Raw genomic sequence first — 27,714 nt, 5'->3', positions numbered from 1 at the left:
TGTCACTTGTCAGCCAGTCCATAGGCTATTTCAGAACCAATACAGTTTATGCATGGGAAGTTTGATGTTGAAATAATATTTATTTACATTCCCAGAGTGAGATGGTTTAATATATTCATGCTGCTATAAAAGACATGCTACAAAGCCTAATCGTATTTTGTGTATATAGTATGTGTACAGAGAATCTTGCTTGTATTAAAATAAAAGACAAATGAGGTTCTAAGTATCAATTTATAAAACAGTTCTTTGTAAAATGTTACAGTGTTTTGTGAAGCACTATTCAATGAAACATGAACTACTGGTAAACTTCCATAGGAACTACCTTTTCCAAAATTCATGATAATAGCTCCCATCTATTTTATTTATGTTTGCGTTCCATACAGTAGCTTACTTCCCCTCCCAGAGAAACCCTGTTCCCACCCTCGCTGCACTGGGTAAGTGGGGAAAGATGGGAAAGCCAGAACAGACAGCAGTATGATTGAACATACTTGTCATTCATGTGCTGACCTGCTGCAAATACAAAAGCAAACGGAGACTTAAAACTGATACCGCCCTTCCCCCAGCCATGACTTTCTTTCTGCAACCTGTGGCTCTTTCCAGCAGAACAGCTGGCAGATTTTATCGCTGCCATAGCAACCCTGCCGTCAGCCCGTTGGCTTGGCAACACCACAGCAGCAAGAAACACACTTCACGTCTCAACTGTGCTTAGACTCACAAAGGTATTTTTTCAGGTTGCACTCCTAAATGCTTATTGACTTTTTGATTTAACAAATTTTTGCAATAAAAAATCCTATACAGTCCTTATTTGCCAGTGGAAATCAGATCATCTTCCCTGGAATCTTGCAAAGAATTAACATCCATGCCTTGCAGCGTCACAGCAGATGGATCAAATCTCTGCAGCAGCTTCAACTGATCAAGCGACAATCCAGCGCCCCTCATGCCTTCTCCTCCAATGTGAGGTTCCTTTTCCATTAACAAAGAAAAGCAAATTACTGCATCAGTAAAGTTCTTAAGTGCCCTACATGTATTCTGCTGAGTATATGCAGAGCTGCCTAACTGTTGACATGGACAAGCTGGCTTTGTATCATTCACACCAGGGAGGATTTAGAAGTAATGTGGCCCTTCTTTTCTTGCCTTCGTCTGCCCAATATGTATACAAGCATATATAAATATACAAGGTCCAAAGTACCTTGAGGAGGTGGTGGTGCACCTCATCCACTTCAGCCCAGTAGTTTAGAGCACTTATTGAGAACAGGCACACAGGTCTAAATCAATTCATTACTTAAAAGACTAAAACATCACAAGAAAGCTGTTATCGCCAGACAATAAGAAGTTCTAAAGGCTTTAGATTTTCACTTCTAGATGATGCAGCCCTTCTGTGTACTGACTAATAGCTATGAGTTAAGTCAAAAATAGTGATTCCTTAGCTAGTTACTAACATACTCGGTAACGGTAGTAGACACACCTGGACTCTTCACATTAAAACTTCAACTGGAGAGACTGAAAGCCCCAATCCAGAATACTTTACTGCCCCAAAAGGCATCATTTTGGAAGATAATGCAGCAGAAAAATCCGAGCTTCAGATTTTTCTATGTCATATAATTAGACTAACAGGTAAATGGGAATACTGTTACCACCCCTGTGTAAGTATATGAGGCAGAGGAAGAACGAAAGGAACATCTGAATTCACGAGATGACATCTGGCATCAAAATGCTGAAGAGAAGGGCTTAAAGTTACAGCCCTTTTCTCAGTATTTCTTGTGAGTAGTCTTCACTGCTTTTTATTTAAGACGCCGATTCCTGGAGAAATCTAATTCTTCGCTAGATCGTTCTTCCAATGCATTCAGCAAGGAGTTAGAACCAGATGTACAAAAGCTGGCATTGCAATATCAAAAATAGATCTCCTTTGTAAATCTGATCTAGCGTAGTCTATAATGCAGCCTAAAGCAGAGCATTTTTTTTAAGCCTTCACACTTTGCTAAGACATGAGCTCACCCAGTCAGCACATGACGCGAGTTAACTGCTTAACCACATACTGCGCGCTGTAAAGCTGGGCAGCCAGGAGGCTGCAGCCTGATCCTTCTTTTTGTTTCCCTCACCACGATTTCAGGTAGGAGACAAACAGAGGTGTCCATCACAGATTGAGAAAAAATAACACACAAAGGGAGACAAGGGTAGTGACTTGACATAATGTAATAGAAGGATGGAAAGGTTAAAAAAAAAGGTCAAGGGAAAACAGTATTACACAGGCTTAAGCAACTTGCTCAAAGACAGACCAATTTTTTCCTCTACCTTTTCCTTCCAGTTAAGTTACTGCATTTAAGCTGATACACAGTATAGCCTGTATATAAATCTCTAGAGGAAGTAAGTCTGCACAGACAAAGGATCAGCTGCCACGCAGTAACCTCCACCTACATGATCAACACCTATGACTCCAGTCTCCTGTTTTATACCTTACCCAGCATGATTCCAGGATTTGTTGCTAAAGTGAGACAGTGGGAGATAGTGGTCTGGGTATAAAACAGGTGTCCATTAAGAGACTAAAGAACATGGGAAAGAATACATGAAGAAGCACGAGGTAAGTCAGCCCTAGACTCCAGTAGATTACCTTAGTTTACACTACTGGGGAACTGGTTGCGAGATACTATAAACTATCTGTGGATAAACAATTCGGTGTCATCTCATTTGAAGTGTACTATACACAAAAGCTTAATTTTTACAGATAGGGCAATTGTGTGTGAAAACTAGTGCTACTAGACTGACAGTACTGGTGAGAGAAAGTCTATTAAACCAGAATTAATCTTGCATTTGAGTTAACAGGGCATGTGTTTTGCTTTGTTGTTCTATCAAGGATAATTTTTATGCTTTTAGGTAAAATATATAATCTCAGTTGAACAGCTGGAACTGAAAAATTCCTAGTAGATGAAGGGGAAAAAGCAGGCAGAATAACCCAGACATAGAAATCTTTCAAGAAAAGCTTCAGTTCTGTTAAATCTTTACCATCTTTCATATAATTTCTCATTGTACACCTATTGTATATATTTTTTTGATTTCAGTTAAAAGATGCATCTAAACTTCTCAAGAGAGACACAAATCATCACAGAATGTATAAGTAAGCTAAACGTGTATCAAGAGTTAACTTTTCCTCAAAGCCATGATGACAAACAACTAACTCACCCAACTCATCACATCACAAAGAGGAAGGCAGACGCATACAGTCTGATGATAAACTCTCTCAAGGTACTAATAAAGGTAACAGATATTTTGAAATGTATGCGGTATAGATAAAAATTCTACCATCTCCCTATATATTACCTCCTTCCAGACATCTTAATGGTAGACACTGACTCCAGAAAAGACAAGGTACCTTACTGGGACACTGAGCCTGAAATAAATTTATTCCTTCATTCCTTTAAATAACACAAAAATAGCTCCCATACATATAAAATCTTCCTTCCTCAAAACACAAGGTTCGTTTCCATTTTTTCTCCTGTCCTTTATGCAAGTCTTCACTACTTCAGGAGTATTAATAAAAAATTTTTCACCTCTCCTTTGAATGTGCAAAAAAAGAGGATAAAATACATGCATTAAAGAAGAATTGCAAGAGAATTTTAACCTGACTGAACTATCTTTTGTCCCTGTGATGTTTTAAATGACTGTTGTACAAAGCAAAACAACCACAGTAAACCAATGGGAAAACTACTTAACGTTCCTTAAGTGAAGCTCAATTAAACACGATAATAGATTTAAAAGAGCTTCAGAAAATCCTTGTGTTATTCCATCCACAGCAGTTAGAATTGTCTGCAGTTGAAAAGAGATTTATTGATACTAAATACAGCGGTGTAATTTTACAGTGCCAAAAAAAGCTCACTGGATTGTGTGAAGTACTCTGAAAATACTATTACCTGTGGCTGAAGCTGGAGGTATGGAAAAGTTTTCAGGCCCAAGCAACTTGCTCCTCATTTTCAGAGAGTGTAATTGTACATGTACTGTAAACTAAAACACCTCCAGGCTTCAGCAATTGCACTGCCTGCAGGGAGAAATAAACAATAGTTCAGCTTATTTTCAAATGCAAAAACTTGTGTATTAAGCAACATTAACCAAGAAACCATTAAGCTATAATATTAAACTTAGCACTTAATTAAACTCAAATCTTTCTATCTAAGGTAGGCATGGGATACTATTCTTCTCAGGGATACAGCAAAGGATCCCATGGATTTGAAAGGTTCTTTCCAAAACAGCATTATAGCTCATGCAGTTTGTTAATGCCATTGAGATGATCACCTTGTAATACTTGTTATTGGCACAACTTGTATATCCCAGACAGATTAGTTCTGTTTTCATCACCTGCTGCCACCATGGACACACAGCATTTTTATCAGTGATATTAAATGTCAACTGTTTCCACATATTTGTCATGGGAGCTTTATCTATGCTGCTTTCAAGCTGTGGTTCACTTTGAATACATGTAATTCAGATTTAGACAAGTTTCATGAAATCTCACCCTTCAGCATCAGCTCAAGCACACTCCTACTAGCATGAAAAGTTGTAATATGGCTTTGTACTCCGTCTTATATCCCATACAGTACCTCACAGCACCACTGCATGGGAGTTCTATGCAGTGAATTTACAAGAGTCTGTGTTGCTGCAGAGAAAATACTTTAACCTGCTCCGTGACTTAGACCTTTGCAATTATTTTAAACTAAAACTGATGAAACTGAAGGCTTACATATACCTTTCCCATGCTCCAAAGAATTGACTTCACCTAGCAACAGGTACGATGGAGCTGAGATGTTAACTGAATCCTAACAGTATCTTCTTTACTTAACTGCTGAAAAGGTAGGGAAAATGAAGCATCACTTTTCAGTATGAAGTTTTGTGCTGCCAAAGCATTTATGTTTGATTTAGCTTATCTACTCAATGATTAATACATACCACAGTGAAAAGCTTGCGCTGTAGTGGCTGATAAGAGGTCACTTCTTTTAAAGTCGAGGAATAAGACATGTTTGGTCTCTGTCCCATCCCACTACATGGAGCGTCAAGAAGTATTCGATCAAATGACTCTGGGAAGAATGGAGGTCCTTCTGTAAAAGCACTTAGTAATGTAAAATGTGACTGTTTCTTTCCTTGAGACTTCACCATAGATAGGACAAGCTGTTACTTCTTCGTTTCTATAGATGGTGTCTGCAAAAGTGGGCTCAGCTAGAGACAAGTCTCAGCACTGCTGGTGGTAGATTGCATCTCCCCAGAAAACTAAAGCTCTAGTCTGTGAGCTCAAACAATATATCATCCCTTAGATAATAATATTTTTAACCTTAATTTATAATTTGAAAGTAAAATGTAAAAGTAATCAAAGTCAGAGGTGCTGGGCTGCAATGAACCACAGTCAGCTCACAGCTGAACCAAATGGGCAAATCTTTACTGAGAGAAGCCTGTAGTTAACCATTAAGACTGACTTTAATAATAATAATTGGGCTGTCTATATAATAACTATTTCTTGTGATGCATATATATCTGTAGGAAATAAAGCACTTCATAATAACATGAAATATTACAAGTTCTAATGTGTGACAGACGCTGTCTCCACCAAAGAATAGTTCAGTAAACAAGGATTGTGAAGACAACAATTTCTGAACATTACCTGGATGGATAAAGGAATATGTAACTTCTGTATGCAGAGCCTATCCTTTCATCTCAATCCCACTGGCTCAACAGCCCAAAAGTTTCTATCACCTTAGTGCTAGAAAGACTCTTCAGCTCAGCATCCCCAAGACAAAAGTGGCTCCATATGTCTATCTGCGAGTTCCCAATGAGGAAGAGAGCCATATATATGCTTTACCTAATTTTCTCCTCTGTTCCTCAAATATTCAAGTTAGGTCACAAGTGAACAGAAGTGGGTGACTTCACACTACTGCTACCTAGCTTGTTCCAGCACTGCAAAATAAGTCTATTTTGGCAGTACTGATTTACCTATCTCTGATCCATTGCTACAACATTTAAAATATGTCATGTCGTACTTGCTGGGATGTACAGAAAAGTTTTCATGATCTCTCAGTATTACGACTAGCTCTTGTTCATCTGTGTAAAGTGCTACATATCACCTACGATATTTTACATTCATAGAAAGACTATTAAGAAAGTACCTTTATTCCTCCAAAGCAGGAATAACTGCAAGGCATAGGGACAAGGAAGGTGAATTACACAACCTGATTCCTACTTAGGCTAACACGTGATTGGGATAAAATGGAGTGAGAAAAACAGCATACTTTGCACAACAAACCTAAAAATAATCAAGACAGCAGATACCATTTAAATTGTTCCATCATGGAAAAGAACCAGTATCATAAATACAGCCCTCAGAAAAGCAAATGAAATAAACTTAAATAATACACTGTGCTTCTACAGAACTTCCCCTTGAACAGCTGAACAAACATCAATGAACTAAACCTTGCAGCACTCCTGGGAGTTAGGTATTCATAACCCCATTTACAGATGAGGATTCGAAGCAGAAAAGCCAAGCAATTCTGCAAAAGTATTTTTTTTTCTCAGACTAAAGTCAAACAAGTCAGAGTATGGAGTTAAACATTATCACGAAAGAAGCTTTAGGGCTTCTTCAGTCTCTGATATACCTGGGAAAGGAATGCATTTCCTTTGAGCATACAGGGTTGTAATAAGGACAGATAGTTTGAGTTTTGTATTTGCTTCATAGGGAAGCTGATAATCACAAAAAAGTAGAAAATAAAAGAGCATTCACAGTGCTGAAGTAACGTGGAATCTCCCAAGATTCCAAGGACTTTCAGACCTGTGGCAGGTTTAAATACTATTAGTGCAAAAACTATTTTCTTCTAAAAGCCAAATTGTTTACCCTTGTTCATCCTCTCTCTTCTCAACTGAAAGTGCCTTTGTTCCATCATAGCAAAATGCCTTAATGCAATTCAACTGTAGCAAATTCAGTGTTCTGCTTAATTTTTTTGACCTTGTTAGCTATCTTGTCCATGGCTATTACTTCACCCTGAAAAAAAAAGTGAAGTTTTTATCAAAAGCATAGGGATTAAATGGATGTGCAATTCCTGATTTCCTTCCCCCTCCATGCACAATGTAATGAATGAAGCTTAGTTTTCCCTACAGAATTTTGTTATTCTTTAATCCACACTGCAGTAGTCCTTGTTCACCATATTTTCCGTGATACCCTCATTAGGCTAGATACTAGTCTGAAGCTCTGTGCATGCTGACTGGCAATAGCTGCTTGGCACAGTCAGGCCCCTAAGGGACCTGTAAACTGGTTTGAAGAATTTCCTGTGCACAAAGCTTACCCAACACTCGATTTTTATGGAAAAACACAATGCTATTTATTGTTCTGTCATAGCCTTGCAAAAAGCAGTTACTAGCAAAAACAACAGTATTTAGTGCTCTGGTGTAGCCTTGCAGAAGCAGTTACTAGCATATTGTTCAGTTATAGCCTTGCAGAAGAAGCAGTTACTAGCGTATTGTTTCCCCTTCTGAGAGCCTTACCATCCTGACTACGCCCGAGACTTCCGCCGAGCAGGAGGGTGTCAGTTAGCGGGGCCATCGCGGAGAAGGGAGGCAGGCACGGCACCTTCAGGGCGTCCCCTGTCTGTTCATAGAGTGCTCTGTAGCTTCCCCCACTCCGTTCTGAGCCGCCTCTTTTACACCCTCAGCAGAGTCTATGGAAAGGTACTGACGAGGAGTTGCTGCGCGCATGGCCAGCCAAGTACGGGCTCTGCTGGCTAACAGCGGTTTTTCGGATCACAACATGTTGTTCAATAACAACCCTCCCAGCTCCCTTTTTCAAGGTTACGTTCTCACAGCTGAGTCCAGGTTATAATTATATCTGTTAAATAAAAATCCTCTCAGTTCCCTTTCTCACAGCTGAGTCCAGTTAGTAATTTTCTGTCGTGGCCCTACACAGACCACCACCTACAATCCCTTACACAGGACCCTAATAATGCCTAACTTCTGGCAAGTGTTTTTTCTGTTTGTTTTGAAGTGTTTTACTGGGCACTGAGTTAGGTAAAAATGTAATCATTCGAAAAAGGGTAGAAGTCTCAAATACATGATAAAATAGGTCAACAAGTGTTAAATTTGCATGGAGATGGTAGGAAACATGATCACACAGCTCAGTCTTGAGGAAATGAGGCTCACAGCCACGCCTTTGGCTTGCTGAGACTCATACTGTTATACTTGCAGTAGCTGTCACTCAAGTTACTTTGGGAAATACTGTCAATGCTCGAATAAATTTAGACATGAGAGGAGGGGAATCACAATCACACATTGTTCCTTTTATGTAAGACTAAGTTTTCTCTTTTCTTCTCTCAAGATAAATCAAAACAGACACGCACCACTATCTGCTAGATGAAATGTAAACACAAAGGAAAGTAAATAGTAGCATCAATAAAATTCAGAACAGTAATACTATCCTTAAAAAAAATAAAAAAAAACAAAGACCTCTACTAGACTTGCTAAAGCAAATAGAATCTGCTGAGAAAATATGACAACTTTTTCCTACTTAGTGATGGCTCTCTAGAGGCTTATGGAAGGGTAACATGACTAAGATAGTGTAAAAAAAAAAACAAAAAAAACCCCAAAAATACTTCAGTAAAGATAAGCTGTTGACTGTATGTCATGTTAGCCAATATGTAGGTCTAGGACTGAGAAGTAAAAAAGGATTTATGTTGTGTCAGCGAGGTCCAGTCTTCAGCTACTGTGAACCAAATCACCTCTTGCAGGAGCACTCAATGACCATGTACCACTGCTTCTCCTCTATCAGCGTTCAACCTATTGTGTTGGAAAAAACGGTCGTCTGGACTCAGATCCACATAATAATAAATTCTCAAGCTTTAACTGTTCCCAATTCCTATTTAAAAGCTCTTAACAATACAGAGTAATTTTACATTTGGATTATCTAATGTAAAAAGACTATACTAATTTTTGCAATTAAATCACAAAAAATATAAGATTGATTCAAATATTCTGAAATGTTAATTATTTAATACACTGTCTATGGAAATTTAGTATGGAACATGTGAATAGAACATAAGAACCAAAAAGCAGTGTAAATTTACTAATATATTTTTCCATAAATTAAAATTACATACTCAGAAAAGGAAAATCAATTTGGATAAATTTCAACATCTGTATTCTTATTCTTTACCACTTCAGCGAGAGGTAAGCACAATGAAAATATCTAACATTCCTAAGGAAAAAAATAGTTATGCAAAGTTATACAAAATGTACATACACAGTTGGACAAAGTATAGATGTGAATAAATCCATGACAGAAATACATGCTTTTACAGACTTCCTTCCTTTATCACACTGAAATTCTTTACTGGAAGCTTTATAAATCTATCTAATAAATGTCTAATGACGTGTTATGCATGTTTAATGCATATTTGCAAACTTTCCGTACTGAGGGAAGAAACACTTCCAAGCAAACTGTCACAGAACTGAATACATCTTTTCTAAATACCTTCACATCATTACCACTGTACCTTCCCACTAATGCACAAACTGTTGAAGTACTGCATAATGTAACTGCAAAATTTTGAAATAATCTGATATATTCTAATGAACCTATTCCAACGAAAATAATAATGCCTTACAAAATTTTTAGAGGAAACGTTACACATTTTCCCTTCTTTGCTAGAAAGAGTCTTTCATTTTGCACACAGCAATATAATATATACAAATTGTTATTCCTATATCCATATTCCTTTTAGCTTCTGTGTTATTTCCTTTGCTTTTCTCTACAGATTTTTTTTGTTCTTCTCATGTTGTTACTTTCTCATGAGATATTTTTGGGTTTGTGACCTCCTACCTCAGAATGACAAATTCAGGCTAGAAATTCAGTCCAAGATCATATTTGTACTGCACAACTGATAATTTTTACTGAAAAGAAAATTAATTGGATTAGGAACATTTTAGTATGTTTCTACAGAGTTGTGCATTCTTTTGGCACACAGTAGGATCCCCTGATTTCCACGTATTCTTAGTTTCATGAATCCAGCGTACTCCTGTGTAACTTTGCCTTGCACGTTATGAATTATTCCATTACAAATAAATCAGTAACATTTAAAAAAGTTAATTCGAACATATTTCAATAGGTCAATTTGCAGCAAATAAGGTTTTAAATGTGATGGTGACTATTTGATAAAGATAGTCTGTGCTGATTTCAGTAACTCTGATGTGTAGCAAAATATATTATTAAGCAGAAGTTTTAAATATTAATTGTTTGATGTTTAAATTATCTGTGCATTCTGACAACTAAGTGAAGTGAGCTGTGCAAATGAACAGTGGTCAGACTTTCTTAACTGAGACAGAAAATGCTCAATGACTTCTCTTACCTTGTCATGCATTAATGTTGCAAGATGGGTGGTTTTTCCTCCAGGTGCAGCACACATATCCAAAATTCTGTCTCCTGGTTGAGGGTTTAAAATATGGCTCACAACCACAGAAGGCAAGTTCTATCATAAAAGCAAATACGTGAGAATTCAAACTTTATGTCCTGTATTAAGGAATGACAAACTCATTGAAACAAAAATTCATTCAGCAGTGAAGATACCTATGACATTGCTGTCAGTTCCTTAACAGAAAATGAGCAATTGGCATTATATAAAAGGGACAGTATAGGTCAGAAGTCTCCAGTGGCTCCTTTTTTATTTAAAGTTATATGTGAGCATCTATAACTGAAGTTTAAGGGTTCACGACTACAGAGACTAATAGTCAGAATAAAATAAGCTGATACTGTCACAGACATAGAGCAGCTCTGTATGTTACATATATTTTATACTAACCTGTTTATTGGAACATTTATTATATGAACATACTGGTGTAGTACAGTAGCAAACAGTGAGATCAATAGGCAGGAGTTTAAACCTGCTGAATTAAGGCACCAAGAAGCTGAATTGCACTATTAATTGTATAAACAGAACAGACACACTGAAGAGAAAAAATATGTAATAATTGTGAACAGTATTACATCTTACATAAGAGAAAATACTCTGAAAGATTCTAACTTGGTTCAGCACAAAGGTATAAAAACCTTCTAAAGTTGTCTTTACTACATGTTGTCTTTGGTTAGCACAGTTTCAAGTTTCATGCCACTGTGTTCAAAAAAAAAAAAAAGAACAATAATTCATGTCACACATGGCAAATTCAGGTCAAAAAAGCCGGGCTCGAAGGGTTGCCATTGGTGGCACAAAGTCCAGCTGGAGGCCAGTCAATAGTGGTGTACCCCGGGGGGTACACTGGCGCCAATGTTGTCTAACCTCTTCCTTAAGAGACCTGGATAATAGAACAAAGTGCGTCCTAAACAAGAGGATACAGAGCATACAGAACTGGAAAAAGTGGCTGATAAACTGGAAGATTGTGCTGCCATTGAGAGGGACCTTGACAGGCTAGGGAAATGAAGAAACAGAAATCTCAGGAAGGCCAACAAACAGAAAATCTAAATCCTCTGGCACACTAATTATCTTAGAAATCTAATTGAGGTGTTCACCTTATCGTTTTATGTTAGCAAACTGAAATCAAGAATTTTACCTGATCTAAGAAAACTACAAAGTTATATGATTTCATCATCCCAAGTTTCAACATAACACAGGTGGCCAATTGTCATATCTGAGTATTACATTTAATTAGTTTTATTGTGGGGGAAAATGAGTATAGGTATCACAAATATTAAAGATGTGAAACAAAAAGCCAGCTTGAAATAAAGACTAAAATTTTACAATACAAACTACAGAAAAAAATTGTCATTCTTTGGAAGCTATGCAGTTTTATGGTAAGAAATAGTGAAAGCTGTGATCCTGCAAGATTTTTCAGGGTTATTGTGTTGAGATGGATTTTTTCCCTTGGGGCTAAAAAGATAGGGATTTTCTGTTTAATTTCAAGGCAAATTGATATTTGAAGATTTTCCTGATTATCTACAGAAGGATGTACCTTGAAAGAGGCTCATATTTCAGAGTTCATGTGCAGATTCCAAAAACTAAAAGTTCTATGCAGAGTATCTGTACAAAAAAAAATTTCTAAGTTTTTAAGTTAATATCTCTTAAGTCACTTTGAAGTCCCTCATCATCATATCTCAGACACAGTATGATTAAACAACCTACGTGCAGACACTAACTTCATTCTAAACACTTTGTTTTCTTTAAATCCAAAGAGTGAATTAAGTGCTATAATACACAATGAATATATAAAGTATTAATGTGTGCTTAGAGGATATTGATTATTCTGCAAATAGTACAGACTTTTATTTTCACAACAAACATACCTGTAAAAACAAATGACTAGGGAGCACGTTGTCAAATGAAGGACTAAGGTAGACTGGCTCTATCATTCTTATGCCCATCCCACTGAAAAACAGGAAAAAAAAAATATTTCAACTACTCAGAGATATAATTTTTAATACTATTCAATTAAAATCATTATGCTTACAAATAGAAACTTGAAAACAATCTTATAAAAACGAAAGCACTTATAAATCAACTAAGAAAAACACTTCTACAATTTTGTAATCTGATATTCTTTAAAATTACATCATTACTTGGGTAAACCATAACAAAAAATGTACTACCTTGTAAACGGGAACTATCTGCAAAAATTGCATAAAAGAATTTATCTTTTTTGTACATAAGACAAACTGAGATCTAACCCAAGCCTTGATAATGTAAAGAAATGCATAAAACCAGATTTAAAGATGTTAATTTCAATCCATAACTGCTTTTGGATAGACATATGCATTAGGGCACTGACATATGATTTCCTACTTAGATCTTCCTCCATTTTTCTAGACTGTCTGAGATTTCAGTCAAATAACTAAAGAAATTCTATTTCAAAAGCCTTACAGCAAAGGTTTGAACTTGAAAGCAACCTAGAAGTTTTAAATATGGATGAAGTTCTGACAGATTTCATTAAGACAATGTACAAAGAAATGGATAACAATAAAAAGAAAAAAAACACATTGAGCCTGAAAACAACAGATTAGTGAAAATAACAAGTATTATTTTGCATATGCACTGCATAGTCCAACAAGAAGAAGGAAGGATATGAGAAAGCAAACTTGCAGACACCAGATTCAGTGTTACATACTGCCATTCCATGTCATCACCTCAACAGGTATATCCTACCACTACTTCTACTATATTTAAGCTCTAATAAATCAGAAAACCTCTAAGAACGCCATCTTTTTTACTAGATCTTTTGTAGTTTGCTCTCGGGATGTAAAGTCTCAGTCACTAATTTGATGTCCATGCTCTTCTACACTGCTTTTTAAATGTGTTTTAGATGACAGAAGAGGAACAAACCATATGCTTTGGCAACAAAATAGAAAAGCATGTAATCTTGAAATGGATAACTACCTCGGCAAATTCTATTAATTTTTTTAAGATATCTGACCTTACATTCTGTCCCCTTCCCCAGAAAAAAAAAAAAAACTACAAATATTTTTAGAAGATGGAGACATGGTGTGATGGTTTGATGGAGGGGCGGAGGGGTGTTCTGGTGGCAGGAGAGGGGATTTGCTCCCTGTGACCTCCCTGGTTTTGGAATTGGGTCAGACCCAGTTCTGGCCACCAGATCAGACTCACATCCCCCTCGGGGTTGAGCCAATTGGCGCGTCTGTGAATTGCTCTATTTAAGTTGGGACAAAGAAACCGGAAAAGGTGCTTTTGCCCAGGAGCGAGGGGAGGGGAGGAGGGCACTGCCCCCGCTCCCCAGCTCCCAGCCAGGCGGCTGACTGTGCTGGGCCAGCACCACCAGCTGAGGATAGCAGTGGCGGAGCCGCCTGGGGAACTTGGGGAGCACCCCACTCCCGGGGTGCCCGCTGGGCTGAGTTCATCCAGAGAGGACTGAGATATGAGAGAAACGGCCACACCGACACCAGGTCAGTGAAGATGGAACAGGACGAGGTGTGCCGGAGCTGAGTTTCCCCTGCAACCAGTGGCGAGACAGCAGGCGGCCCCCCTGCAGCCAGGACAGACTTGGCAGAGCAGAGACCCACTCGCAGCCCGTGGAGAGGAGGTGCCTGAGCCTGAGGACAGTCGTGAAGCATGGGCACGACAAGGTAGAGAGGCATCTAGAGTCCGTGGGACAACCCACGCCGGAGCAAGTGGCAACAACTCCCTAAGAATCCGAAACTGTGGTAAAGCCCGCACTGGAGCAATCCAATGGGGAAGGATTGCATTATGCGGGTAGGACTCATGTTGGGTAAGTTTGTGGATTTTCCTCGTGAGTAGGGGATCCACTGGAGCAAGGGAAAAGAGTGTAAGGACTCCTCCTTCTTTGAGAAAGGCGCAGCAGTAACAACATGGATGAACTAACCTGCACTCCCCCATTCCCTGTCCCCCTGCACCACTGGGGAATAGGTAGAGCCGGGAAGAAAAGGAAGGGGGGGGGGGGTATTTTTAAGATCTGGCCTTGTTTTCTCTTTATCCTCTCAAGTAACCAGTTTTGTTTCCCTTTGTCCTTTTTTAGTAACTGTTAATAAATTGTTTTGCTTTAAGAAATCCGAGTCTGTTTTGCCCAGGACCAGGGTTGGCGGGTGCTCCCTCTCTGTTCTTGTCTCGACCCTCAGACCTTTTATTATATTTTTCTCCTCTTCATTTCACTGGAGAAGGAGTGAGAGAGCGGCTGTGTGGAGTTTAGTTGCCGGATCGGCCTAAACCACAACACATGGACAAGGCTGCACTTCTGTTCCATCCAAACAGGAAAGTTGTACGGAAATATTTACCAAAATGCAATTTTGCCACTGTGAGAATGTTTGTCACTTCTGTTTGTTCTATATTATCAAAGTCATATGCTAAACATAAATTCTGAAAAGGCTCTCATTTATTTTCTCCTACCTCTTCAGTAAACTGGTATCTGGATACCACTACGAAACGACATGTTGAGCTTGCTAATACTTCCATAGTACTTTAATCATAATTGCACCACATTACCGCTACCTTCGTTGTGAAGTTACAGAAGACAGCAGGAGGCACAATTCTATTATATTCCCAGAAACTAACACTTCCCAGAAAATACTGGAAATCCCAATGTGCAACACAGGTCTCAGTCAAAGCCATCTCGTGGTTTCACATAGGGTACCGAACGTTTCAAAACGTCTTCCCGTCTTCTTCCTTCCCTTTGCAAAGTTGTAGGTGTAGGACTGCAGTAACTATGGACTTACTTCAGTGGGCCACTTGAACTAAAGATTTCACTGCGACTCAGTTTTGCAATCCCATTTCCAAGGAAAACTTTGACTCCTTCAAATTCTTTGGCTCCTCTTTTACATTTCCCCTCAATATCTGAATACACTGAGACCAGATCTCCAGCTTTCATAGCTGTGCAAAGAAGAATGGAAATTTTGAGATTAATATTATACTTGACGAGACAGTAGTGATAATTCAGGATTTTCGGGAGACTACTTACTTCAACTCCTATATCATAGCAAAATTTAAACTTTCTTAATGTAATCAAAGAAGAAGATTAACTGATATTAGGCTTAAAAGCGTACATGGTGAACAATGGCTACCAAATGACTAAAGCTGGTTACCACTAAACCAAGGTTACTAATCAAACAGCATTAAGAGGCTAGACGGATCTTCACTTTATTTCATCACTGCATGGTCACCTATAAGTTTTAAGCACAGTTTTCAGGATCCAGTCCTCTATGTGTGTCCTCTATGCCACTAAACATTTCTTTTTTTGCATAGCTTCTTTTTACACAATGTGACACAAAACATTATGTGATAGCCTACTGTTACTGTCTGCTTAAATTTCACTGGAAAAAAAATGGCAGCAATTTAACTCTTCCATCACAAATATTTGCCAATGATTTTTTTTTCAGTATTCAAACATAAAAGGATTTTATTTCACTCTCTGCTGACAATCATTCTTTCAAAATGCATTAGTATTGTGTACAGTTCTTAAGCTTTCTGTAGCTTATATTGGCATTCCATAAACATAAGGCTTAGAGTTTGATTAGTTAAATTAAACTCAAAGCCTTCTGATAGTTAGTTTACCCTCATTTGTGTTGTAAGTTCAGTGATTAAATGTATGTTCTTCCTGTACTTTTTTTTTCCCTAGTTGGACCATATGTGCTTAATATTTATTAAACCGTATTATATTTGGCCTCAAGTGGGTAGCATGCCATTTTATTTTATTTTCCTGTCCTCAATTCCCCTGAAGCGTTCCTGAAGTTTTACACTATCTTTTCTTTTCCTTGAATTGATGCTGCATGCATAATTACATACAGCAATTATAATAAATCACTAGTTGACTCAAAGAGGGATTTGAATATTTATAAGGCTGTCTAAATACGCAGTTTCAACAACTACTATGGCAATATACTTATTTCGTTATCAAGTCCTAGACTCAAAAACATTCCTGTTCAGTGAATTGGACTTAGGCGCATGCTTAAAACTTCTTGAAGGTTTTTTCCTGAAAGGGTGTGAAGTTAAGTGGCTAGATAAATGCTCTTCTGACTCACTTTGTTTAATAATAAGAACCGTGATGATTAGTAGATCTCATCACAATAGAATAATGAGGTGAATCATCCCAAATTATACTGGTTTCACATATAGTTCATTTGACCTTTAAATAAAAAATAAATAGGCTGCTGAACACTAAGCATGTATATGTAGAATTTTTATCTTGTCTCACAGGCATTGAAACAAAAATTTCCATTTTTTAAGAATCTGACATTAACGTTGAAGATCTTTCTCATCAATAGAAAAAAAATTACTAGATCTCTCATACACAAACAATATCATATGAATCACCAATGGATTAAAAAAAAAGAAAATCCTCTTTTTCAAAACTGGAGCTTAGCATCTGAAAGGATGACGAAGGCAAGTGCCTTTGTGACTGAATGAAGAAATAACGTATCTGGAAATAGTATCTGTTAAATAATCAACTTACATCCAGTTACCATCCAAATGCATCTGTTGTGGCATTCCTCTTATTCTTTTATTTTTTTTAAAATAAGACTGGAAAGCAGTAAACTGAAATCCTTGAGAATTAACACTGCAGCTAGGAATTACATAAGGAAAAAGGAATCTAGAATAGGCCAGGTGAGAAATAACTACATATAATTTATTAGAAGTATAACGCAAAAATAGTGAAAATCTCCAAAAAAGCCAGAAAAACTTTTTTTAAAAAAGTGTTTATCATAAATTACGACTATAAGATTAATTTCAGCTGTGAATAGAAAAAAATATTGTCACTGTTTATTGGAAATTGTCATTAAGGGGAGATAATTTTTCTATCTTTTTTACAAATTAACTGGGTCTGTTTAGAGAACTCTTACTTGCTGAGGCAGATACGATTCCAGGGACATAAACATGTGCTCCTCGAAGTACTGCATTTCCACAGTGGGCTCCAACAATGACTTCAGATGCATGTTTTTTTAAATCTCGCCTAAAAATAAAAAAAAAAATGTAGTTCGGTTTGGAGAAAAAAAAACAAATACCCCCGAAATAAACTCTAGTTCATAAATACTGGTTTTGTCACAATATAATAATAGTTAACTATCATGTATTACATTTAAAACATTTATTTTAGTCCCAGAGGAATCAAAGGAAAGAGCCAAGAAGGAAACCAGTCCTCAAAATACAGCAGATACTGACACATAGTGCCACTATTACGAACCTGACACAGGAACACAAGTAAATCATAGTGGGATGGAGAAATAATCCTCTATCCTTTCCTAGGCCAGTGGACTGTAAAGTGATCTTTTGTGTTTAACAACTGCTAAGTACTTCTACAATAAATGTATAACCAGGGTAAGGAACTTTGCCAGTAAGAACTGTGAAAAAGATAGTTACTTGAACTCATTAAAGTGTAAACATACTTGAATATGAAAAGAATAGAATGTTCAGAAAAAGATGCTACAAAAGAGAATTAAATGAATTAAAGAAGAATAAGTAAAAGCATTAAATGCTGTTTTAGAGCATACAGCATTTACAAACCAGTACTACTTGTTACCAATCTCTACCTAATCATGATACAAACTGAATCTGAAGTATGTTAGTCTTCATTGTGAAAAGGACACTTTAAATAAAATGTCCACCAGTGAATTCAATAAAACAATGAATAAACTCCATAGGGTCCAACACAGATGCAACATGGGCAATATCCAAATATTTCTTAAGAATGGAGAACAAATTGTTATTTTGTAGGGGATAAAATTAACTCAAGAATCCTCTCAGTATTATTGATCTAGTCGCCCTAAGTCGTGCTCTGGACTTGATTCCAGTGGAAGAAAACTCTGCCTGTATTTAGCTATAGTTCTACATTCCACTGAAAATGTTTAGTTCTTCTGTCTACCACCTACCTGGCTTTCCAGAAAGGATGTACTTATGTTACATTTTCCCTATAAAAAGGTAATCTCATCAATAAGGAGAGAACTCTATGTTTTCTTATATCTTTTAAACACTAAAACTTTGACTTGGTTAGGATATGGACTGTCCAGTAGGTCACAATATAAATGCAATTGTGCTTCATTTATAGTGAGTTAGTTATCACTGTTTGACAATAAATCTATAAGTAAAATATGTGTTGAGACATTTTAAGGCTAAAGACTGAAAATTTCAAACCTGGGTCCAACGACAGGAATCAATAAGATGTCCTGGAGTTTCGGGTGCTCAAGAACTGGAACACATAGTCCTTTAAATTGCTGTTTCATTAAAAAAACCATAATTATTAAGCCATATTAAAAAAATAAGATTCAAGTACTTAATTAGACTGAAAACTATTTTTCCATTCATAATTGTTATGGTTTGAAGTGGGGGGGAGGTCCGGGTGGCAGAAGCCGCCCATCAGACCGGACTCCCGTCCCCCTCGGGGCTTGAGCCAATCGGCGCCTCTGCGAATTGCCCTATTTACGTCGGACAAAGGAACCAGAAAGGTGTGTGCCGGTGCCCAGGAGCAAGGAGAAGGGAGGGGGGCACGGCCCCCCGGGCCGGGCCGGGCCCGCTCCGTCGAGGATGGCGGCGGCGGAGCCGCTTGGGGAACTCGGGGAGAGCCCCGCTGCCGGGGCGCCCACCGGGCCGAGTTCACCCAGACAGGACTGAAATCTCAGAGAAACGGCCACACAGATAAGAGGTCAGTGAAGATGGAACGGAACAACGTGTGCCGCGGCTGAGTCCCCCTTGCCAGCGGCCCCTTTGCAAACAAGTCCTCGGTGGAGCAAGCAGAGACCCACTCGCAACCAGTGGATGACCCACGTCGGGAAGAGATGCCTAAGCCTGAGACTATTGTGAATCATGGGCACAGGGAGAGACACATTTACGCATTTTACGCATTTTATGCATTTACGCATTTAAAGTCTCTATGGAGACGCATTTAAGGTCGACATGACGACCCACGCCGGAGCACATTTAAAGTTTGTTGATGACGCACGCCAGAGCGAGTGGCTACAGCTCCTTAAAAGCCCAGGACTGATAAAGCCTGCACTTGGGGCAAATCCGATGGGGTAAGGATTTGCCCCCCAGCGGGCAGGATTCACGCTTTCGCCGTGAGTAGGGGATCCACTGGAGCAAGGGACAATGGTGTAAGGACTCCTCTTCCTTTAAGAGAAGCGGCAGTAACAACTTGGAATGAACTGACCTGCACTCCCCCATTCCCTGCCCCCCTGCGCTGCTGGTGGGAGGAGGTAGAGCCGGGAAGAAGAGGCAAAAGGGGAGGAGTAGTGTTGTTTTTAAGACCTGGCCTTGTTTTCTCGTTATTCTCTTAAGTAACCATTTTTGTGTGCTTTTCTCTTTCTAGGTAGCTGTTAATAAATAGTTTTGCATTAAGAAAAAGCCTCTTTTGCCCGGGACCATGGTTGGTGGGTGCTCCTCTGTTCCTGTCTCGATCCTCAGCTCTTCTATTACATTTTTCTCTCCTCTCCATTTTACTGGACTGGGAGAGCTGCGTGGGTTTGGTTGCCAAACTCAGCCTAACCCACGACAATAATTTATAGCTGTAGAGTTCAAAAAACAACACTAGTGAAATCAGTTAAGATGGATTGGGAAACTGTGTGTAAGGAGACACTCCATATTAAAAATTCCTGTGTAAAAGACTAAACACTTAATAAATGGAGAAATAACAGAGCCACAAAGGGATTCACTTAGAACTGACTTCATGGAGTGGGACAGCATTCTGACACTCATAGCCCTACCACTGGTTTTTGCTTTCTTCTGGAAGAAGGTTGTGTTGAGTTGTCATCAGATCACAGTAGCACCACCAAGAGAAGCTTGGGTCTACTCTGTGTCACCTTTTTGATGTTATTAATTATAAACCACTGTATAACTCTACTCATGTATTGCCTGTCTTACTTAATATGCCAGGTTGATAATACTTTTTATTTTTCTTTTCAGCTTAACTTTGATTGCATACTGAGAGCTGAGCGGTGCACATAGTTGAAAAAAATGACAGCTTGCCATTTTAAAACTGTTCCTTGATGTTAAAAAGACGACGTCTTCTCACCTGAGCCTTCTAAAATATAACCTTAAAACATGCAAACTTAGTTTGCATCTGATAAATAAGTATTTTCTCTTAAGAAAGAAAATAATCCATGAGCATATTTTTGTTAAAAACTCTTATGTAGTTTCCTTTTCTAATATAACCGCAATTCAAAATACAAAGTTTATGAAAAGCCAGTCTTAATTCAGTTTTCAGCAAAGCATTTTCCCTTGAAGCAAAATATCGTACTGCAATACCCATTTCCAGATTTCTACAATCAAGCTAAAATTAGCATAACTCATTACCATTCCAGCCAGCAGAACACTGTCAACTGCCTCTGCATCACAGAAATGTCTTGGCTCCTGTCATGCAATAGCTCTCTGTACACTCACTAGAATTAATAATTTACTTAAAGAACAGGATCTTTTACTTAAAGAACTGGATCTTTTTAGAGAGAGTGAAGATCTAGGATAGAGTTTCAAAATAATCTACTTCTTAAACATAGTGACTTACATATTATCAGATAAATAAATGTTTAATTAAAGTAAGTAAAAATCCAAAAAATCATATAAAGATTGAAAACAGGTTAAAAAAATACAGCAGCTGCAGGGTATCACCCTGGCTTCAGTTTCTAAAACATATAGATTTTCTCACTTTCCTAAACAGTTTATGCAATGAGACATACAGCCATTCTCCTTTAATCTTAAATAAAAATGTTCTAAACATGCTGAACACAGCATACTCAACTACAGTTTTTATCTCTTTCTACTACCTTCTCTAGACTTATGATGCCTGTACAGTATTTACTACAGTAGAACCCCAATCCTCAGACCCAGATCTGCCATCTGAAATAGAGTCGGTTGTCTTTTTCCTCTGTTATTGCCTGTCTTGGGTGTATTAGATGAGAAATATTGCTAGACAATGAATTTTCTTTTACCATTTAATGCTGACAGGAAATCAATAGGATTGCATAATGTTAGTACATGTATTAAGGAATATGTATTAAGCATGTATTAAGGAGCATGTATTAAGGAATAGTTTTCAGTAATGAAAAGCTCTCATCATCAGGCAAAAGGTGAAATATCCTGTTATTTTTGCTGTAACAAAGAAACAGCACAAACCTTCTGGATCTCTTCAAACAGCAATTTTTTCACGTGTTTCACTGAGGCCAAGTGGGTGTTAACTCTAACAGTTGTGAAACCTGGTGGATGAGATAGATGACTTAACAGACGTTGATACTTCCTCTCCACCTCCTGTGTTCCTAAAGCAGTGATAAGCTGAAAGTGAAAGAAGAGATGTTATACTGAAGAGATTCACACAGTAGCCTCTTGCTCAGTGCAAAAAAAAACACTGAATAAACATTCTGTAGAATTGGAGGGATATGGTTGTGTGCTGTGTCGGTTGATAAGGTGTGTGCAATAGTGAGGAATGTCTATGTCTGGAGGCCTAATTCCAGTGAAAACCTCTTAAATTTCTTGAAAAGGACTTGTTGGAAAAAATCGTATTAGCAAGATCATTATAAACAGTCTGCAGCAAGTACCAAGAGTGGCTGCTAGTGAGCTCTGTGATACTGTACACAGAACAGCCCTAAGGAGATAGAAGAGTAGATTCACAACTACGAATTAATAATCTTTATTCAGATATAGAAAAATGTCATTTTTGTGTCCTTTTGACATTAAGAATTCATAGATTGTATATGGTATTTTTGGTTCTACACCAGGGTGAGGGAGTATTTCTTGTCAATATTATGTGGCTAATAAGTGGTTAATTTTCTCTGTGATCGTTCTTCAGTGAGATCCAAAACTGAAGTCCCAGATTTATGCTAAGTTTAGTTTAAATATTTTTATGTTACTTTGAGCCAACAGGCATAAAGAACAATTTCATATTTTGAATAGAACTATGCATGAAAATCTGCGTCTAATGTGAAGACAATACCTTTTCGTAAGATATTAAACTCACACAAAATATTACACCAAAGGAATATTAACAGTGTTTAATTAGTGAATATTTGTTCGTTATTAGTAGTATCTATTTCACATACCTCATTATTTCTGAACACTTTGGTGAGATACTCTTCAACTTCACGTTGGAAAGAGATTTTTGGGAAAAAAGACATCTTCAATCAGCTTTTAAAATCTGCTGGTAAAGAAGTGAAGTGAATGAAACCTTTTCTTAATGGTTTTGATCATACCGTATAAGTTTATAAATGTAACATATGACATACCCACAAACTAAGCTGCAGTTTCTGATTCTTCTGTTTTAATAACACAATTTTACTGTACTCAAAATTCCAAATATTGCTCAGGATATGACTGTAACAGTGCTCTTAATTACTTTTCAGAGTATGCCCATTAACATGTTTAGCACTTGCAGTCACCTTACAATGAAGCTATTGGTTTCCCTGCTGTCACGTCATTCCCAGCCATACCTTCCAAGGCCACTGTATCAGTGTTTGAAACGTGAAGAAAGTACCACCACCTCTAAATCCTGTCCAGTTAAAGATCCCCTAGCTGTCCCTGGGGAGAACTTACTGTTCAGTCCTAGAACTGACTCACAAAGACTCCTCACAGAACTTAGCTTTGACTCTTCCAAGTCCAATCGCTGAAATTCTTATTCTATTACATCATCATATCCGTTCATTTTTAGAGATATTCTAATTTTTCCCTGTCAGACTTCTTTTTCTCAAGCTTAACTTCTTAGGTTTCCTCCATAGTTTTTAATGGGGAGACATGTCCATGACAATGGACAATGATTCTTACTTTTTCCATATATACTTTAAAAATTAAAGAATGACTATAAGTAACAGTTTTCTCTTGAGTCTGTGCTTAATTCACAATAGGAATAGTGAAGCATTAATGCAACAGAAGCTCTGCTGATCCTTGCTGAAAATCTTCAAGCTGTCTGGTGAAAGATTACATAGTTAAAAGGTACAGGAAATTTCTAGGTGTTGCTTTAATTCCTTCTGCAAAGCCCCGTTATAATGTCCCTATCATAGCTCAGCCCTAATGCAGCTTTTATTCTTTGTAATTATTCCCTGTTTATTTTTCTCCATAGGTAATTACATACAGTTATCTTCCCAAATTGTATCTGCCCACCCCTATATTGCCTGTATTTTGAAACACTATATACACTTCAGTCTGAAATGATGCTTCCTAAAAATTTAATAGTTTGTTTATACCAACTTAAATGAAGAGAAAGTGAGAACACTGCACCGTTAGTGAGGGTTATTCTATCCATAACAAGGAAATAGGAATACTAAAATACTACATTTTCAGTATATTAAACATACTTGGAGAAAACACATCAGAAAGTTTGGTATTCATTCTATTTGAATAAAAGGCTATTTGTCACTTTTATCATACAAAACCCCTTAAAAATATCTTTTTTTTTTTTTTTGGTATTTCAGATTCAGTTGAAGTTTTAATGCTAGAAGAATGCTCTTTTTTAGATTTAACTTTTGAGTCCAGTCAAAGACAATTTTCAGTTTCAAGGGTAGGAGTTTCAAAGACTTATTCCCAACATTAGCAGCCTTTGAAAGAAACTGTAATGGAATTAATTTCTTTGTAGAATCTAACAAAATGCCCAAAAGAATTTACCTTGATATTTCTACTATTTCTAATAGTGCTACAATAGTTCATATTACAATTGAAATTACCGAAGTTCAGTTTTAACATTTCGAACAATGTGACATATCGTGCCTTTGAGCTGTTGCCCTAGGATGCCTACATTACAGAAAAAAAAAAAAAAAATCACCAAAAAATACCCCATAGGGCTTACATTTGGAAAGTTTTTTTCTACAGGATAATAAACCAGCATTTTAAAAAATACCACACTTGTGATTTTTTTTTTTTTAAATGGAATCCTGAAAATAATTAAGCAGGCATTTAAAAACTGGTAGAAATATGTATTACTTATGAGTCCTACATGTGACTTTGGTATTAACATTATGAAGTTATCTTAGTTATCATTTTAGGATGTTAAATGGGTATTTCATGATAATGACACAATCCCACAGAATGACTGAGGTGATCTCACAATTACAGGTACTCTTTCATGGAAAACCAACCACTGATCTGACAGCATGTTGGCAACAGCATGTTGTTTCTACCTCATTTTTAAAATGTGACTGAATGCTACCATGAAACATGAGCCAGTAGGCGATCAAAACCAAAAACTCCTATGAAAAACACTGCATACAAAGGACAGAACTGCAGTGAAGTTCCCTAAACGCGTCATAAAAGAGAAGCTCCTCTCATGATACAAATTAACAGGACAAATATGCCAACAAATAATGCTGAATCTCTATGGTTTTAAATTTCATGCCAAAACAGAAAAGTTACAACATGTTAGAAACCACTATCCTTCTAAACCGGATGGCAAGTATATTACAATGCAATATAATGAGGGCCAGCAGAAAAAGAATAAAAACAAGGGAGATTTCACTTCTCTCTGTGTAGACATCACATAGAAGCACGATGCCACATCTGTGCTTTTAACTACAGTTAATGAACACTTTAGGAAGTCAAGGAACACAATAGAGAAAGTTAAGACTTGACCCTGACTAGTTTGTAGGGTGTTGTGGGAAAATAATCGAAATTGGGGGAAAATGGAGAAATACGGCTTTGCAAAGTTCAGCTCAAAGGCTGCAATATTAGAGCAGTTTTGAGGTGAGACACAGTTGCTGCTCCCAGGACGGACACGGCCTGCTGGTCGAATGGAATGACCAATGTCCTTGAAGCGGGGAGTAGAGTGGTACGGAGGTACCATGGCTCATCCCTGTTATCAGGGGCAAAGAACATCTGGTGAAGATAACTGTCTAATTGCCATCAAGGAAGACGGATCGCAACTGCTGCCTCAGCAATAATGGTGAAATCGTGTCCTGTAGTTGAACTTTGCTCATTATAAGGTCATTATAATGCCGAAACACACCTCCACCTCAAAAGCTATCCACCTCCGGGCCGCAACCACCCCTCACTGAGCAGGAGCCCTGAATTTCTTCTTGCCTATACCTTTAAATCGAAGTAAGAAAAATTTACACCAATCGTAATAAAGGTATGTATGACTAGAGTCACTCACGCTCCACCTGAAAGTAAAGAAATAGTATAAAATGGTGAAAGAGAGGGGGATGTTAGGGAGAAGCCCCTCCATCGAAATGTCTGGGATCAGTTCATGGGCTGGACCTCTCTTCCCCACCCTCCCCATAGGGACGCCTATTGGGTAAGAGCTCTGTGCTATGTGCATTTACTTACTAACATCTTGCACCTATTTAGTATTATCACTGATCAGTTCTGGTTTTATATTATTCCAAATCAAATCTGTTTTCGCAGTCAGTCCCTATCACCAGCTACCTTCGAATACTGTCACGAGTATATGTAATAAAATTTGTTATATGTAAGTTTCCTGAAACTTCAATAATTGACACAGGGAAAATAAGGGATTTGTGCCGGTACGTTGCCTGTGCTTTCTCAGGAAAGAGGCAGACTGGTCAAATTGAGAAAGGCTCGAGGTAGCCCCCTGTTCTGTCCTCTGTTGACACAATATCGTGTCTTAACATGACAGGTGTGATATGAAACGTTACTGTAGAAGAGCTGCTCTGTCACAGCTACTGTAAGGCATAAGAACTCAACACAGGCATCTAAAGGACAAATATAAGAAACCTACTATCATTGCACTTAGTTTACGGAGAGGAAAAACACACAACTGAAAAGCAATTCCTTGGTTAAAAAGAGCAGTCAAATGAATAAAACCGTTCTAAGCAGCCTGGAAATGTTAAAACCACCCAACTGGATGTTCGGAGCGTGCCCACACAACCTGCAGCTTCAGCGCTCTATGTGTGTCCTTTCAGTGCCCATTATCTCTGAAAAGATACAAGGCAGCTTAGAAAGGTTCAGGAAAAGGTGGTGACCTATAGACAGGGAACCACTTCCAAACAAGTAAAGACTAAACAGTTCGCCATCTTCCAGGCTGGAAAATGTAGTTAAGGAGGCACAGGATAGAAGTTTATAAATTCAGACATTGCAGGAAGAAAGACTGATGAGGGAAACTTGTCTAGTGCCTCTTCAAACACACACGTTAGACTTCAAACAGAACTAGCAGAAGGCAGGTTCCAAACCAAAGAGCAGTATTTTTTAACACAGACCTGCTGTGCAGCACACCTTGCCCCAGGAAAGGCTCGGCAGGCTTCAGAAGAGAGCCCCTGAGGGAGCATCATCCCCTGCTCGCCAGCTCCTTCCGGACTTCCCTGTGCCTCTGTTGGGAGCTGCCGCGGAGGCCGCGATGCTGGACCAGGGCTGCGATCTAACTACGCAGAAGCGCGGGGAGCTGTCGAACGTCGCCAGCACCCAGAGACGCCGAGCAAGATTTAACATTCAAACCTCTTTTCCCCACCCCTTCTCACACGGGGAAAAGTCAGGTGGCTCACTGCTGTGGGGAGCGGAACCTGGGGCTCGCTCCTTCATTCCGCGATCCGCCCTGCTACCGCAAACACCAAGCGTGGAGAGGGCACCGCTCTCCGCACCCTCCCTGCGGCCCCGCGCGGCACCTCAGGCCGGGCCCGGGGCACCTCCGCCTGGTACCACCGGTACGGGACGCTCCGCCGCTACCACCGCCGCTGCCGCCTCAGGCCCGGCGGACACCGAGGGGGACACAGGTCCGGTCCGGACCCGGGACGCCACGAGAAGGACGGAGCAGGCGGAGACCACGCCGGGCCGGGCCGCCTCTCACGCTCCCGCGGCGGCGCGCGGACCCCCGACACGCCGCCAGGCCCCCACCTACCGCCCACCGCCAGGCCGGCCCCGCCTCCTCCGGGGCGGCGGCAGGAAGTCCCGCCTCCGCAGCCGCCGGGGATTGGTGGGAGGCAGAAAGGGCGGGGTCGGCCCAGCTGTTCCCATGGGAACCAGACACGCCGCGGAGGGTTGCGGGAAGGAGCCGCGTCCCGCGGGCTGCAGCGCTCTGCCGCGGCGGCGTGAGGAGGTGAAGACGGCGACAGCGTCGACCAGCTGCAGCGGGAGGTTCCCCCCACGGCACAGGAAAGGCAGCACCGAGGGCCCAGCGGCCACCCAGCGCGGCCCGAGCGTCGCCCTTACCACCCCTGTCGTCGCTTACGGGCGGCCGCAGGTGTTCCCGCTGCGGGCAGAGCCCGCTTCGCCGCAGCGCCGCGGGGTGGGCCGCTGCAGTGCCGTCCCTCCTCTCCAGGGTTTCGAGGTCTGCGTCTCGGAACAGCCGCCCGCATCGCTGCCGGCAGGTGCCTGCTGTGGAGTGGCACGTCGCTGT

General features: G+C 39.2%; 1 protein-coding gene across 1 annotated transcript; it reads right to left on the bottom strand.

The window, feature by feature from the left end:
- Window positions 1–73: 73 nt before the first annotated feature.
- On the bottom strand, window positions 74–27,254 carry NSUN6 (NOP2/Sun RNA methyltransferase 6). Its single transcript, XM_086614482.1, is given in 15 exon segments — window positions 74–812; window positions 814–963; window positions 3,906–3,943; window positions 3,946–4,030; window positions 4,936–5,095; window positions 6,866–6,945; window positions 6,947–7,012; window positions 10,365–10,484; window positions 12,290–12,371; window positions 15,185–15,338; window positions 17,306–17,415; window positions 18,594–18,673; window positions 21,564–21,719; window positions 22,484–22,578; window positions 27,217–27,254. Coding segments are annotated over 14 exon segments (1,404 nt in total). The 5' UTR covers window positions 22,559–22,578; window positions 27,217–27,254; the 3' UTR covers window positions 74–764.
- Between the last annotated feature and the right edge of the window lie 460 nt (window positions 27,255–27,714).

The sequence above is a fragment of the Tauraco erythrolophus genome, chromosome 7 (assembly GCF_009769465.1).
Source record: "Tauraco erythrolophus isolate bTauEry1 chromosome 7, bTauEry1.pri, whole genome shotgun sequence".
Lineage (NCBI taxonomy): Eukaryota > Metazoa > Chordata > Aves > Musophagiformes > Musophagidae > Tauraco > Tauraco erythrolophus.
The sequence above is the reverse complement of the archived record's forward strand: the minus strand, read 5'-3'. Positions and strand labels throughout refer to the sequence as shown.